We start from the raw sequence: 14,939 nt of genomic DNA, 5'->3' as shown, positions 1-14,939 counted from the left end.
CAGGGGCACGATTCGCCGCGATGCCCTAAATACGGTGTGTGAGAGAAGGAAATATCCAGAAATCGCTGAAGAGCCGAGGGTGCGTGTCCGTGTGCGGGCAGCCGGGAGGGCGGAGGGCGGCTGCGGAGACCGCCCGGTTTCTGCGCTTGTCTCTAAAGCGTTTCGTATCCCCAGAGACGGCGGCCGCCCAGCGCAGGGCTGGATTAGGCGAATCCTGCTCTGGCGACGGGTTTTTAAAGCAGATTAGTGGAAAATGGAGAGAGGTCCGTGTTGTCGCAAAGGCCCTCTCCTCCCTCCGGCCGGCCCCGGCTGCCGCGCATCCTTTGCTCTTACAGAAGCTGCACGGCAGGCAGCAGCTCCCCCGCGGCTTTGGGTGCCGCACGCAGATGGAGCTGCTGCTGCTGCTGCATCAGTTCTGACGCACTGCACGGACTCGCTGGGCTTCAATGTGCCCCGGCAGGCGCCGAGCAGCGCCAGGCTGCCCCTCAGCTTTCCCGGAGCCTCACCCGGGCCCCAGCACGCCTACTGCCGGGCCCAGGGCTGCGGTGCTTTGGTGCACTTATGATCCATTTTATATTTTATCTAATTTTCACTCTATGTCATCCCGTTCGCTGCGCCTCACGGCCCCGTCCCCCGCCTTCAGGCATCCCTCCCCGTTCGGGGCGGGGCCGGACGCCGCTGTTTGGATTTAAACGTAGCAGCGGGAGGGGGCGGGCTCGGCCGGTGGTTCCCGACTCCCGGCTCCCGGCTGCGGCTCCCGGCTCCGCCATGGTGGTGCCGGCGCGGCGCGTCAAGACGGAGTACATGAAGCGCTTCAAGGAGCCCAAGTGGGAATCGTGCGGCGCCTGCTACCTGGAGCTGCTGCACTACCGCCTCAGCCGCCGGCTCCTGGAGCAGGCGCACCGGCCCTGGCTCTGGGACGGCTGGGAGCAGGACAGCGGCAGCGGTGGCGGCAGCACCGCCGGGTCCCCTTCGCCGCCGGGCGCCGGCAGCCCCGCGGCCGCGCGGGAGGAGGAGCAGGCGGCGGGAGCGGCAGCGCCCAGCGAGGCGGGACGGGCGAGCCCCGGTAGGGAGCGCGGCGGTGGCGGGGGGGACACGGGTGTCCGGGGCGGCCCGAGCCCCCTCCCCGCGGCGGGGCCGTGCTGCCCTGCCCTTCTCCGCGGGGCTCGGCACAGATGGCTCTGGCCGGGCCGCCCTGCCGCGGCTTGGGGGCCGATCCTCCATTCCGGGAGCGCCCGGGCCCGGCGGGGTGACCGTGCGGGGGCACCCGGCCGCCGCCTGGCCCGTCTTACCCGCCCCCAGGACATGGCCCGGCGGTGGCAGGGCCCATCAGCCGGGCCCCGCTGCGTCCAGCCGGATCCCGGCTAGGCCTGCGGAGAAGCCATGGCTGCGGCGTCGGAGGTGTCTCTTTAAAGAGCCAAGTGGTGGCAACTCTCATCCTGAGTCACAGCCACTTATGTAAACTGTTGCCATGGGAGCCAAGCATCTCCGCAATTATATAAGCGGGTTCTCCGGCAAAAGCAGCGGCAAGTTGGACTGTATGCCAGTGGCTGGCTCTTAACGCAATTGCTTTCCTGGACCTGCACGTGTAATCTGGCTCGGCTGAGCACTTGGTTCTTAGTGCCACCTGAGGTTTGATCTTGGGTGCGCAGCAGAGTGGGGTCAACTCCGTAGCCTGAACAGGTGCTGTACTGGTAACATTTTGTTCTCTTCTAGCACAGAGTAATTCCCTTCTGTTGTCTCACGGTCTAAGAGAGTGGTTAGGCAGATAATAACATGGTCAAGCTTCTCAAGCTGGTATTTTTTTTATCCCTAAGATATAGTTTGTTACCTGTAGTGAAAGAATACGGTATCTGGCAGCTATTGACTGGTGTTTTGAAATGCCTTTTGAATCAGCTGTCTCTCTGTTGTACAGTATCAGGGAAAATCCTTGAGAACTGTTCAGTTAAGGCTCATGCTGCCTGGTTGTTGTTGTTGTGGTGTGTGTTTTTTTTTTTCCTTCCCTCCCTGGAGTTAGATGTGCTTGTCTGGAGTGGGGAAACAAATCTGATCCAATGCCCTTTGGGACCTGAGCTTTCCAGAATGATTTGTATTCTGATATTCAAGACTAAGCTGCATTCATTGACCTTAAGAATTCCACATTATACAAAAGCTTTAGCTGTGTTATCATCTGTTCCAAAGGCTTGGTGTTTCAGCGCATACTAGTGATGTGGGGTTCTGCAATCAGCTGGGGGCCCTGGGGTACCAGGTCTCACGTGGGGTGCACATAGCTGCTGGTGTAATACATTCCACCTCCCCAAAGGTGGTGTTCTGATTTCAGCAGGGATAATTTTTTGCCTGCTAGCTGGTACAGTGCTGTGTGTTGGATTCAGTATGAGAATAACGCTGATAACACACCGATGTTTTTAGTAGTTGCTTAGCAGTACTTACCCTAAATCAAGGATTTCTCAGTTTTCTATGCTCTGCCAGCCAGCAGGTGCACCAGAACCTGTGAGGAAGCACAGCCAGGACAGCTGACCCAAACTGGCCAAGGGATATTCCACACCATAAAACATTATGCCCAGTTTATAAACTGGGCGGAGTTGCCCAGGAGCCCCTGACTGTGCATCACTGGTTTCTCTTGGGTTTTAGTCTTCCATTTTCATTGCTATTATTATATTTTACTTTATTTCAATTACTGAGTTGTTCTTATCTCAACCCATGAGTTTTTCTGATTCTTGTTCCCATCCCACCACAGAAGGAGGGAGTGTGTAGCTACGTGATACTTCTTTGCTGGCTGAGGTTGAACCACAACAGCTGTGCAGTGATGGAAGCACCCCAGCTCACCAGTATGTAACAGAGTATTAGTGGGCCTAGTTTTGCTTTCCTCAATCAGGCCTTGAGGAAGCTAGACTGGGAGCATGTGTGGAAGAACTCCATAGTATCTCAGTGACAAGAACTAAGGAATTGCAAAAGATCAGGGAGTGGTTGCATGGGAAAGGGCGATGCTCTCTAAAGGCTTGGCTTTTAGTGAGAGGAGGTGGAAGCTGTTGAAGCTGCACTCAGAACCTGGCATTCCCAGCTTTTCTGATGCACTTTGAATATGTACAAGCCTGGAGCAGTTGTTGTAGGGACCTGAATTTATTTTCATTCTTGTTGAGCCTATCAGTAGAGCACAAAAACTTACTACGATCTAATGGCACCAGCAGTTGCCAAGGCTGCTGGGCCAGGGTGCTCTGCTCACTCATTAGCCTGCTCCCTGATTCCTTCCCTGACTCCTCTGTAGGGGAAGATCCAGCTGGAGTTACTTGGTAGTCTCATTCTGGTTGGGATTTGGCAGGGAATAACAGCTGGCTAGCTGCACAGGCACTGTCTGCAGTCAGTGATGGTGCAGTGACTATCCAGTGCATCTTGTTGTTTCCTTAATCCTGCAGAAGTGGCAAAGGGACTGTGGAGCACCAGTGGCCTGCCAGGCTGCAGGGTTTTGGGCAACTGTGCTTCTGTAACTGATACACCTTTGCCATGGATGCTGGAAGGGAATGCCTAAGGTTTTGCTATGTCCTTGCTATTTTATAGTGGGAGAAAAATCTGTACTTCACATTCACTTCTTTGCCAAATGGCTTAGAATAAACTTAACTTCTGTGAGAATTTAAGAGCTTTGCTAAGTGTTTAGCAGAAGGACTGAAAACAACTCTGGTTAGACAGCTGGATTTAGTGGATATTTATTGTATCTTAATGCACTTATAATATATAAGGAGGTGACCCATTTAGTATTGGACAATCATAAGGATCCATTTTTCTTCTGCTTAGTGGCTGGCTAATTAAGGCATGTGGAAGAGATAACATAGAAACTACCACTCTGAAGCTTCTACTATTAAATTGTCTTTTTTTTTCTTTTACTCTGAAAGAACTTAATTACACTGAAGTGCTGTGGGGGTAGCTGAGTGTGCTCATGTTGATGACATCTTTTGTCTTCTGAATTTGACATCCACCCACATGCTGGAACATCCTAGCTGTTACCTGGCTACTGCTGCTTCCTGCTGTTTTGTGAGGAATCTGATTTTTGCCTGAGTGGTATTGACAGTGCTTGTTGCCAACACGGCAACAAGCTGGTCAGCACTAATGTTGTTTAATATCTGAGGTAAACACAATCCATAATGGCATTTGCTGCCCTGGTTTCATCTTTCTCTCATTGAAATGAGCCTGTGTGTGTTTGTAAAAGTTGTGAATGCTTCTGGTGTGTGAAGAGGAAGTGGATGTAGGCAGCTTGACTTTAATGTTCAGTGGTGCTGGTCTAAAGCACTGCCAGTGTGAATCCCTGGGGCAGCACATGGACAAAAGTGCTTTGTTGCTGTGTCTTGCACTGAAACTATGGCTGAGTGATACTAAGGTGCGCTCGGAGGCAACTTTGGGTTAATTCCTTCTGGCCCTCCACTTGCAGCAGCTGTTTGTGGGATTGTTCTGTGGAACATGCTCAGGCACAGATTTGCTTTAAACATAATCCCACAAAATCTTGACCTAAATGAACTGGTGTAGTTGTGGTGTAGACACATCCTCAAAGCTGTCAACAGAACCCAGTGGGCTGGTAAGTAGAAGACAGAAGCTCCTGGCAGCAGTGCTGCCGTCAGACCAGTTGCTTGTGAAATGACACTGCTGCACACACATGCAGGATGAAGGCATCTTTCAGTCCTTATTGCCATTTTGCCTTCAGCATTTTTGTGCAGCGGTCTTAAGTGACAGCAGTGACAAGCTGCCATCGAAGGAGTTGCCTCAAAAGTATTTGCAGAGTGACTGATCTGGATTAGTGGAACTAAACAGAAGATCCAGTTTCAAACTTGTTCCCTGATCTTGTCTGTCATCGTGCTGCAGGGGCACTTACTGGCCCATGTATGTGGGAAGAAGCAGTTTGTGGTGGGGGAAGAAGGCAAGGGCGTCAATTCAGGGGTTTACAGTATTGTTAATTAAAGTTGCTCCCATTTTTTTTCCTGTGGAAACAAGCTTTGCTATCAAGCCAATCCAGTAATTACTTTCCAAACTCTGCTGCAGATGAAGCTTGCATGAATCTAATCAGCTCTGAGCTGCTGTGTGGCTGCTAGCTCCAATATTGCTCACGCAAGATCTGCCTTGAAGAAATGATGTTGCAATCTGTTCCATCTGTAGTAACTTACTTTCTACCCAGCTGTAGTTTGTTGATATCCACAACTGGTTATATACAGCCCCTTCAAGAGGTGTAGGAGACCTGCCCCACTTGGGGAGGTGTCAGTACAAAAGCAGGAAACTCCAGTTCTGCCTGCAGCAATGGAAGCATGAAATGCTTCTCTTGGTGCTGAGGTAGTGCTTAAGGAGTCAGCATCTCCATATAGCGATAATACCCCTGTGACCCGGCCCGTGGGTCTAACCAGAAGGCTCTTGATATCTGCAGTAAGTCATCATGGCCTTTGAAATGGGGGTCCTGTCAGCCCCCAGGGGTGCAGTGTTATGGGAGACAGCAGCTCCCCTGGGTTTTTCCTGCCTGAGCCAGGAGCGGAGCTGTTACGCAAGCGGGGCGATGCAGCAGGGTTTAAGTGACCTCTTCTGGGCAGGAGCTTTCAGCAGCCGTGTTGGGTGGGCCTGTTCTGCTTGTTAAGCACTTAATCCCCTCCTGTCCATCCAGTGTGCTCTGCTTAGCATCCACGATGCAGTTTTAAACGTTTCTAGCTTTTCCCCTCTCCTGTCTAATCCCTGTAATGCTGCAAGTCAGTCAGTTCTGAGTTTCCTGTGTCTGCTGGAGCTGATGCATGGTGCTCTGCATGGGAAGGAGACGGGTAGGAGTTGCTGGTGCCTGGACTTCCTCCTGAACAGCTGGGTCTAAGTCCTGCTGTCAACTGCTGCTCTTCTGACTTCGTGTGAAAAGTGATGCCTAAGAAAATGGCTTGGATATAAACTGTAGTTTTAAATGAAAGGCTTAAATAGCTGTTAGAGATCTTTTGCCTTCACCAGCTGAGTTCTGTGTAAATGGCATTGTAGCAGTGGGTTCATGGAAACCCCTGCTCTAATAGCAGGTGCTCATAAATGCTACAGCACACTCTGGCATACAGCATTTACTGTAAGGCTGTGCACAGGCCTCTGCATGCCATTTACCCATATGCTTTTATTGCTATTTTGGGACAAGCTGGCTCAATCATTTCTGGACCAGCTGGAGCTATATCCTGGTGAGCAGCATCCCCAGGCATGGCTGTTGCCTTGTTTTTTAAGGCTGAACTATCCATGTAATTGCAGAGCCTCCACTTTCCTGTATTTTTAAGTCTCTAAATGCCACTTCTGCTGTTTATGAAGTCAGTGTTGCTCCATCCCCCTTTGCAGAGAAGGAAGATGACATTTTCCTTTGAATGGAGGATGGAACAGCTTTCCAAAATGAAAGCACTCTTGTTGCAGAATTGACAGCAATATGTTCCCTTTCAGAGTTTAATTTTCTCAAAACGGTGCTTCCTTCTGATAATGGACCTAAGCAGTCCCTCCTTTGGAGTGGTTGTGCAGGGAGAGCTCAGATAATATTTTGTAAGGGGATAACTCTGTGCTGCCTGTTTGCAGCCATGATGAATGAGCTGCCTTGTTTCAGAGTGAAGCTGTGTGTTCCAGAGCACAGGGAAAACAAGCAAAACAAGTCTAATACCACACTGAGCTCACTGCTGCTGTCTTTTACCAGCCTTGTCTATAATAACTGAAACTACATCCAGCCAATGTTTAGGTATGTAAAATTAATCTAGTCATTTTTGCTCTCAACATGCCACTACTTTGGCCTTGACTAATTTTTTTTTTTTTGGTTGTTTTGTGATCATTCAACAGATACTCAACAGAGCTCTTAACAGATACAGCTCTAAATACTTTAACATTGCTGGCCACTCTTTACCAAATACTCAGCTGCACTGCAGTATCACCTGTAGATGAAAGCTACACCTGCACATCATGGGAGATGGTTATTGGCAAGCCTGAACAGAGCCCAGCACCAGGGCCTCTGTGCTGGCTGGCAGCACGTAGAAACTGTGCTGGCCAGGCTAACAGCTAGCAAGACAGCATAAGGCTGGCCTTAGGGGAATTCTGGGGCATGGAACAAGCCTTGGTATCTTTACCCTGCAAATGCGAAGCGAGTGCTAGAGTAAATGGATGCTTAATCAGTGTGCCAGGCGGGTAACTTCTATTTCATCAGAACTGGAAGGATACAGAGCTGAGATTAAAGCAGCGTTGGATTGGGCATGCACATGCTTGAAATCACAGCAATTATCAGGAATGGTTGCTATTATGTCACAGGACTGGCAAGCCCTTCTGCTTTTAATGATGAAAGCACCTGGGTAAAAACTGCAGTACTTGTCTGTGGCCAATCTGTCAATATGTAAGCAAGCTCTAAACCAGAAGAACTCCCTATGACAGTGAAAGAATTCCTTCTGTCCATACCAGTGTATGCTGGTGATGGCTGAATGTGCTGAGACTTGGAACAGAGGTGGTGTGGAGCTGGTCCCCACCAGAAGCATGGTTTTCTACCATGTTGTGGTAGAAAACTTGCAAGTTTGGTGTGTTTATATCAGCAGAGTTTGAGTGATCACTGTGTGAGTCTAGCAGAAGGACAGCATCTAATGATCAGACTTGAAAGGAATTGGTTACTAGTGGTCTCCTATACTCTTGGGTGAATAAAAGGCACGTGTCTTGTAGGTGATCACACACTATAGAGCAAGAAGATTGGCTCTTATGGAACAGTTGTTTCACTGTGTTTTTATTAATTAATTAATATTTTATATAATGTTGTTTCAGTCTTCAGTGATGATCTAAAACTGCAGTGATTCAGCCTTTAAATTCTCTCTCACAAACCCTACTCTCCACAACCAGTGCCTGGTGGAGGACTATTGCTGCCCCCTTGCTATGGAAGGCTTAAATGTGTGGGATAAATGAGCCTTGGGGAGGAATGCCTGCAGAGTGTGGTACTTTAAACATACAATGTAATTCACTGATCAGGTAGCAAAGGTGATGTCTACTACTTTGTGGCATTTTGCTTCACACTGTCCTCTCCTTCATAAGCAGAAAACCATAACAGAGATCTATGTACAAACAGGGAGCTTGAAAATGAATCACCTTTTTCAGCAGAAGCTGATAATATGAAGGATTTAATATTGCACATAGTCTTACCAGACTTCATCTCTGACTGGCTAGCAGCATCCATGTGGCATTCAGCACTCCATCTGTTGGCTGTCTGAGAGATGCAAGGATGAAATAGTGAAGACAGAAGATCACTGGAAACAGTCTTTAAGTTCTTCCTGGAGCTGTTGGTTATCTGTAACCTCACTAGTTAAGGCATTTTTTAGTAAGTGAAAGCTGTATTGTAGTCACTAAAGAAAGAATGAAGACATTTAAGCAAGGTATATGTCTGTTGCTAAGTGAGCAATGACTCCTTGAATTTCTAAAAAAAGCACAGCTTCAATGATGTATTGAGAAGCTGTGCAACTCAGAAATTATTATTTTGTCATTGGGAGCTTAAAGCATAACCTTTTTCTTCTTCAGAGAAAGAAAAAGAAAAAGAAGATCAAGAAAAGCAGGAGAAGGAAGAGCAAGAGAAAACTGTAGAACATACTTCTGTAAAGGAAGCAGACAAAACCAGCCGTACAGGACGACGTCCAAGTCGAAGTGCCTTGTCCAGTCGTAATGATCGAAAATCAGCCAAAAGTCCCCAAAGGACAGATGCACCAAAGGAGAATAAACATCCATTTGCTCTGTATGGGTGGGGAGAAAGACAGACGGATACTGGGAGCCAGAAAACTCACAACGTCTGTGCTTCTGCTTCGGTGAATGAAGTAAGTAAGAACTTCTGTCTCATTAGTGCCTACAGATGTCTCAATAGCTAGGTAAAACTTCTCAGGGGTCCCTTTATTTGAATATATGGAGATTCCAGCAGTAGGTTCTAGCAATAAACCTGAAGAGTCTTGAGATGTCCAAATAAGAGCTCTTTACTGCTTCCCAGGTTTGACTAATACTTGCAAGTTCTAATTAAATCTGCCTATTGTGTTTGTGGCTGTTACAGTGTTACCAGCAAAACTAGCTGTTCCAAAAGTATTTCTGCATTCTGAACTTCATGAGAACAGGAGAAGAGCAGGCAGTTAGCACCAGGCTCCCTACAGCAGGCAGGCATATAAACACTGGGGAAGTGCTTGTGCTGTGGAAGAGTGACTTTTGCTGGGGCACTTCTAGACTAGGAGCCTCACTGAGATGGTACAAGTGCTTTTCTGCTAAGATGTCTTGTCTAGCAGCCTGTTTTGGTGGCTTGCCAGTAGGAAATGTTGCTTGCAGCAGAATGGTCTATCAGATGGCTGATGGATTTCAGGGCTGGTGTAAATATTACCAAAATAGCACAATTTAAATTCATGTGGCATGGACAGCACCAGGATTCTGCTGTACTGGGGCTCTGTTTCCTAGCTTAGAAACAGCAAGGGAGTGTTTTAACAGATCCATTTCTTCTCTATAACTCTCCTAGGCTGGTAAAACACAATCATTAATGCATCCCTGCCAGTGTCTTGTCCATACCCAGATGGAGCTGGCCTTTGATGAGCTGTTTTGGAAGGGATTAGAAGGCCAGGCTTTTCCTTCCTGGACAGCTCCTTTGAGTGAAAGGAGGAACTTTGGCCTTACAGCTTTGGAAAGAAGCTGCCTTTTCTGATAATGGACACTTATGCTAAATTGATAAACTTTGGTCAGTGCTCAAAATAGGTGAGTGGTGCTTTATGTTGAAGCCTAGAAGAGGCTGAAGCCTGACATGAGCAGAATTTTTTTATATTTTATCTTGGACATTGGATATTTCTTACACTAGAAACAGTAATGGAACACCTCAGCTCGGGTCTTGAGTTTGGACTGAACCAGCAGAACACTTCTGAAACACTCCCAATTATGTAGTGTTTTGTCACTGAGGATGTTTCTTTATGTAGGAACTGACCACTTACTGCCTGCTGAGGTTACTTTTTCTTGCATGTTTGAAAGGTGTTACTTACCCCTTATTAAGATGGGAGACAGGGTTTTCAATCTGGAGATACACACACAAACTGGCTCTTCATATTAAGTTTTGGGGGAAATATGATAATTTATTAATATAAAAATGTATGTAATTGTGTGTTCAGCACATTGTTCAAAATGAAGATCTTTAGTCTCTAAGGGATCTCTAGGGTTTGGTCTCACTAACATGGCTTAGGGATATTAGGCTTAAGGGATGCTTAGGCATATTGAGGGCTGTTAAGGACTTTAAATGATAGAAACAGGGAATTGAAGTTTTTAGAATTCATCTGAGTAAGACTATGAAACATTCAAGATTTTTGAAATCATTTAATAGTTGGAAGTGTGAAAGATAATGCAGAACACAATTTAAAGCATTTCTCATGGTAAAAGAAAAAGAAATATATGTTCAGTTAGTGGTTCAAATTAGAGAAGAAAATATAACCTTGCTCACAATCCCTGTTCCTTGGATGGGGACTGGGACAAATAAAAAGTGATCCTCGCCATTCCTGAGGGGTTCCTAGGCTATTCTCCCTCCATAATACTAACTCTGGTCTTTTAGATTCACGAATCTGCCCTACGAGCAAAGAACAGGAGACAAGTGGAGAAAAGGAAGCTTTCTCAGAGGCGAGTGCGATCAGCAGAGGCAGAAAACACTTGGCGAGCAAAGCCCTCCCCACCAGACAACCCTTGGATGACAGAGTACATGAGATGCTACTCAGCAAGAGCTCTCTGAGCCTGGATTCCCTTAGGCATCCTCAGAAGAAGTCACGCATATCAGGACACTGGTGCAAGGAACCAAACCACTTATGCAAGGTTTTTATAGGGAGTTTCCAGCTGTTAAAGTATTTGTTACAATGTTTTTATCTTGGCTACCTACCTCACAGTGGGGTGTATCCTTGGAGCCATAACATTTGAAGAGGCTTTTAGATATAACTACCCAAACTTTTAAACAATTCCCCTTTTGGGAATTTTTCTAATGCTTCAGTCAGTTTGTTTTGAGGGTGGGAGGGGGAACCTTAGCATACAGGGAGTGAAAGCAAACACTTTTTTGATCATGGTTACAAATAATCTGTTTTCCCTTATTTAAAGTACAAGTCATGGGGAGATGGTATTGGGGAAAGACTTCAAAGGAGTGATGGAGGTGCCTTTGTATTTATAAAACTATTTAACACTTTTATGACAATAAGGATATGAAGACAGGCAACAGGAAGCCAGCGTGTCTGGTAACTAGCACTAATAAATGTAGATGCTTTAGGCAGGCAAATACCAAGTATTGTCTGTACGCAGAAACTTTAAAAACAACAACAAAAAAACCCAAACAAAACCAACTTTGTTTGATTAGTGAATCAGCTGATGCTAACTTTTATCACTCATTAGAATAAACCACTCATTTTCAGGGCAAGAAACAGCTACAGGATCATTTTGCTGTAGCTGTTCCTGTTGTACCAAATAACTAATGTAGACAATCATTATCTGATAGCTGCTGCTCAATCAGCAGTTACTTGTTCTACAAATAGAGCTGTACCACTGTACTAACCTCGTGGTCACACTTAGTCTGTACTTAATCATGTAAATGCATTTATTCAAGGAGAGGGCTGGCTCCTTTCTGGTGAGGTCTATTTTTAACACTTCAGAGTATCTATTATGCTCAGTGGGGGTCAGAGTGCAATATGCATTCCACTTGGAGGTATTGTACAAGTATATTGCTAAAGGGTTTAAACTTGAAAATTGTGTTGATAAAACTTGTAGATGATGTCCTGAGAAACTTGCTGCCTCTTGAAATTGGTGCAGAACCCCTCACTTATGAGGGGATGGGTAGGGGTAAGGGCTAGGCAAAGGAGGGGTGTATCCTTTAGTGAACAAGAACATATAATGAAGTGTGAACATTTTTGTTTTGTAGGTCCCACTTCTACATAGTAAGACAGTCATTGTGATATCCTTGGTGATTTTGTTTCCCTCAGGGGGCTGTAAATTATCTTTTTTTCAGTTTGCTAACTACGCTTTAGGCAGATGATTGCTGTAGTTGTGAGCTTTGAAGTTTTGTTCAGATGTGTTGTGTGTTAGTTACATGTGTTGGTTATCTCAGTTTCATTGTTTTGAAGCTTGTGTTTTACAGGCTGGACACGTTCCCACAGGAAGCATACTTGCACTTCTAGAGCAGAAACCTGCACTAGTTTTAGCTTCATTCCACAATCTCAGTGAGTAAGGAGGACTCTGGAATTACTATTGCAACAGAGTACGCATGCTTAGTGAAAAGTCTGATTGTGTTCTTGAAGAAAGTAATTGTGCAAAGGGTCCAAGCACTGCTGCCTCCTAGTGTCTATTACATCACTAAAGGTTTCATTACTCACAATTTAAGTTTTGTTAAAATGTCCTAAAATCCATGGAATTATGATCTGGTTTTGTTTAACCTGCCTTTTAAGCATAAAGCTATAAAAATACAGACCACTCTTGTTGAAGGCTACCTATTTAAGATCTTACAGCTTTTAAGTCTGGGAAAGCACAGCATGATTAAGAATGTTTTATATGCAGCAAAATCCCTGTAGGGGATTTCGACTGCTAAGTAAACCATAGGCTAGAACTTCCTGAAACTTTAGAACCGTGCCCAAAACTGGAGAAAACTACTCCAGAGAATGCCTTTATTCCATACGAGATTCTTTTGATTTCCTTTTATGCTGTGTTTTCCTCTTTAAATAACTGCTTAGCTTGCTTCCGATGCTGTTGCAGTTCCAGAAGCCACCCAGGCTTTGCACAACAGTGTCAAAGCACCAACTCAGTAGTGTTTAACAGCCTTATTCAATAAAAACTTGCCTGTTCCTGTTGCCCACACACTTTGTAGGCTTTATGTAACCACAGCAGATGGATTGTGCCCTCAGTGCATTTTGTCACATTCAACAGTTTCCTTGACTGTGTAGGGCAGGACTCATCTTGCTATGCTTTTGAAGATAGCTTCTGCAGTTCTCTCTTCCCACAGGGAATGGAAGAGCCAGGATGACTATGCGCCTGCCTTAAGTACCTGTGTTTGGATAAGATGTATCTCCCATTAGGTGTTGGTGTGTTCAATAATTATAGGAGGCCCAAGTGTCTTCTGCCTTGGATACTGGGAACTAAAACCATCTCCAACAGGCCTGTTCAGGTCTTCAAATGAGACTTTTCAACAGCATCAGGGCTGTTGTGTACTGAGGAAATTGTCTAGTCCTAAAATCCTTGTGGGTCATCTTGTTCCCCACAAAGATGACTTACTAAAAGACAGCAGATACACTGGCAAGGTCTTGTGAGTCGTTGTTGTGCTTTTTCAAATGGTCCGTAGCCAAAACAATCCTGGGTGCTATGTTGGTACTATCTGGGTTTAAGTAATACAATACCTGAAGTGAGGGGTAAATTATTCTTCAAATCAGGTAGCCTTCCTGCATTTGGGTATTAATTGACTACAAAGCTACTATTTTGCTTAGACTATATGAAATAGTATAGTTCTAATCACTGCAAGCTCTATGTGTGAAGTCATTGATCTGGAAAACTGCTGGTGCTCTGCCATTAACAAATGAAAAGCTAATTGCATTGTAAAGCAGAACTTTCCAGATGTAAAAGCTTTAAGTGTATTCCATAGATTCCTACAGGAGGTGGCCATTTGCTTCAAATTTGACTCACTGAAAACCTAGTGAATGTCTCCCTATCAATTAAGGAATTTCTAAACATTGTCTTGCATGGACTCTTAAATTTAGCAAAGTGGTGAACACTTCTCACTCCTGTTTTAGAAGTAAAACTTTTTGGTAAGAACACAGTAAATACTCAATTGTCCAAAGTCTTCATTAAAATGACTGTTTATTCCTTTGTTTCTGGAAGTACTTAGCTAAGTGAAGCAAGAGTTTTACAATGTGTAATGCTGCAGTTTAACTATAGTGTTGTGAAGACTAGTTTACAGTGTAAAATGTTACCATGAAAACTGCATAAGAATGTTCTGTAAAATACAGTAGCATGCCTGTTCAGTCACTGCTGTCACATCTTTGCAACTATGAAATACAGACTTTTTCACAGGAAGCTGAGATAGTAGTCAAGGTGATAGCTAAACTTAGAGCCAACCTTAACAAAACTGAGGAATAGTTTCTGGTAAGAATTTTATCCAGGTAGCACATGCAAATTTAAATTGAATTTTTAACACACAGGGAAGTGTATCTGTTCTCATTTTTTTATGGCACAATGTAGTGCCACTGAACTATAAAGGACTCTGACTTTTTTTTTTTTTTTTCTGTGATAGGGACCAAATGCTAGCAAGCTGAGGGCCTAATGTATGGTAACCTGGATGTTCCAGTTTCTTTTCCAGCTCAGTTAGTGCACTCAGCAGCAAAGCCATAAATGGAGCCTGACTCAACACCTTGACAAGTAGCCCCATGAAATTAGGGGTACAAGTGAATGGGAAAGCTGCCTCAGCTATTGTTAGCACTGAATTCACTTTAAAAACAATAGGGATATACCATCTAAGCTTGAAGCAATATGTGTTTTTTAAAGTTTTTAAACGGTATTTGTTTTTAATGCTTCTGTATTGTCTATTTTAATAGTGTAGTGTCAACTTGTACATGTGAATAAAATCAGTGACACAAAGTGCCTGGAGTGCTTGTACTGTGCTTTTTGGGATCTCAGATTTATTTTTTCCCCCTCTTATGGGGTACTTTAGTCCCTGCATGCAAACTGTGGCTTCTGCTTGTCCCAGATACTCTCTCCTGGAATGTAAGTGACAGGTTTCTGTATGATTAAGGTTGGGTATGAAGTTACATTACAGTTACTATTCCAGCCTCTTATGTTCCTCCTGTAACTCTTCCAGAGATTCTTAACATCCTTTCCCAACCTGAATCACTGTTTTTCCCCTACAATGATAAGAAAAAAACCCAGCTGTACTAGCTATCTTAAATGCTATGCCTTTGAGAATATAAATGTAAAGCTTTGGAGGAAAAAAT

General features: G+C 45.1%; 1 protein-coding gene across 1 annotated transcript; it reads left to right on the top strand.

The window, feature by feature from the left end:
• Positions 1–403: 403 nt before the first annotated feature.
• On the top strand, positions 404–14,589 carry LOC119699184 (centriole, cilia and spindle associated protein). Its single transcript, XM_038132307.1, has 3 exons — positions 404–1,066; positions 8,509–8,798; positions 10,547–14,589. Exons 1-3 carry the CDS (start codon positions 562–564, stop codon positions 10,718–10,720), a joined length of 969 nt encoding a protein of 322 aa, XP_037988235.1. The 5' UTR covers positions 404–561; the 3' UTR covers positions 10,721–14,589.
• The last annotated feature ends 350 nt before the right edge of the window (positions 14,590–14,939 follow it).

Source organism: Motacilla alba, chromosome 3 (genome assembly GCF_015832195.1).
Source record: "Motacilla alba alba isolate MOTALB_02 chromosome 3, Motacilla_alba_V1.0_pri, whole genome shotgun sequence".
Taxonomy (NCBI): domain Eukaryota; kingdom Metazoa; phylum Chordata; class Aves; order Passeriformes; family Motacillidae; genus Motacilla; species Motacilla alba.
Note: the sequence above shows the minus strand (reverse complement) of the source record. Positions and strands in the feature narration are given on the sequence as shown.

Excerpts from the sequence above, each read along its gene's own strand:
- LOC119699184 (XM_038132307.1), top strand. The coding sequence starts at position 562 with ATGATCCATTTTATATTTTATCTAATTTTCACTCTATGTCATCCCGTT. Across the intron at positions 1,067-8,508 it reads GGCGGGACGGGCGAGCCCCG|AGAAAGAAAAAGAAAAAGAA; the intron begins GTAGGGAGCGCG and ends TTTCTTCTTCAG. Across the intron at positions 8,799-10,546 it reads CTTCTGCTTCGGTGAATGAA|ATTCACGAATCTGCCCTACG; the intron begins GTAAGTAAGAAC and ends CTGGTCTTTTAG.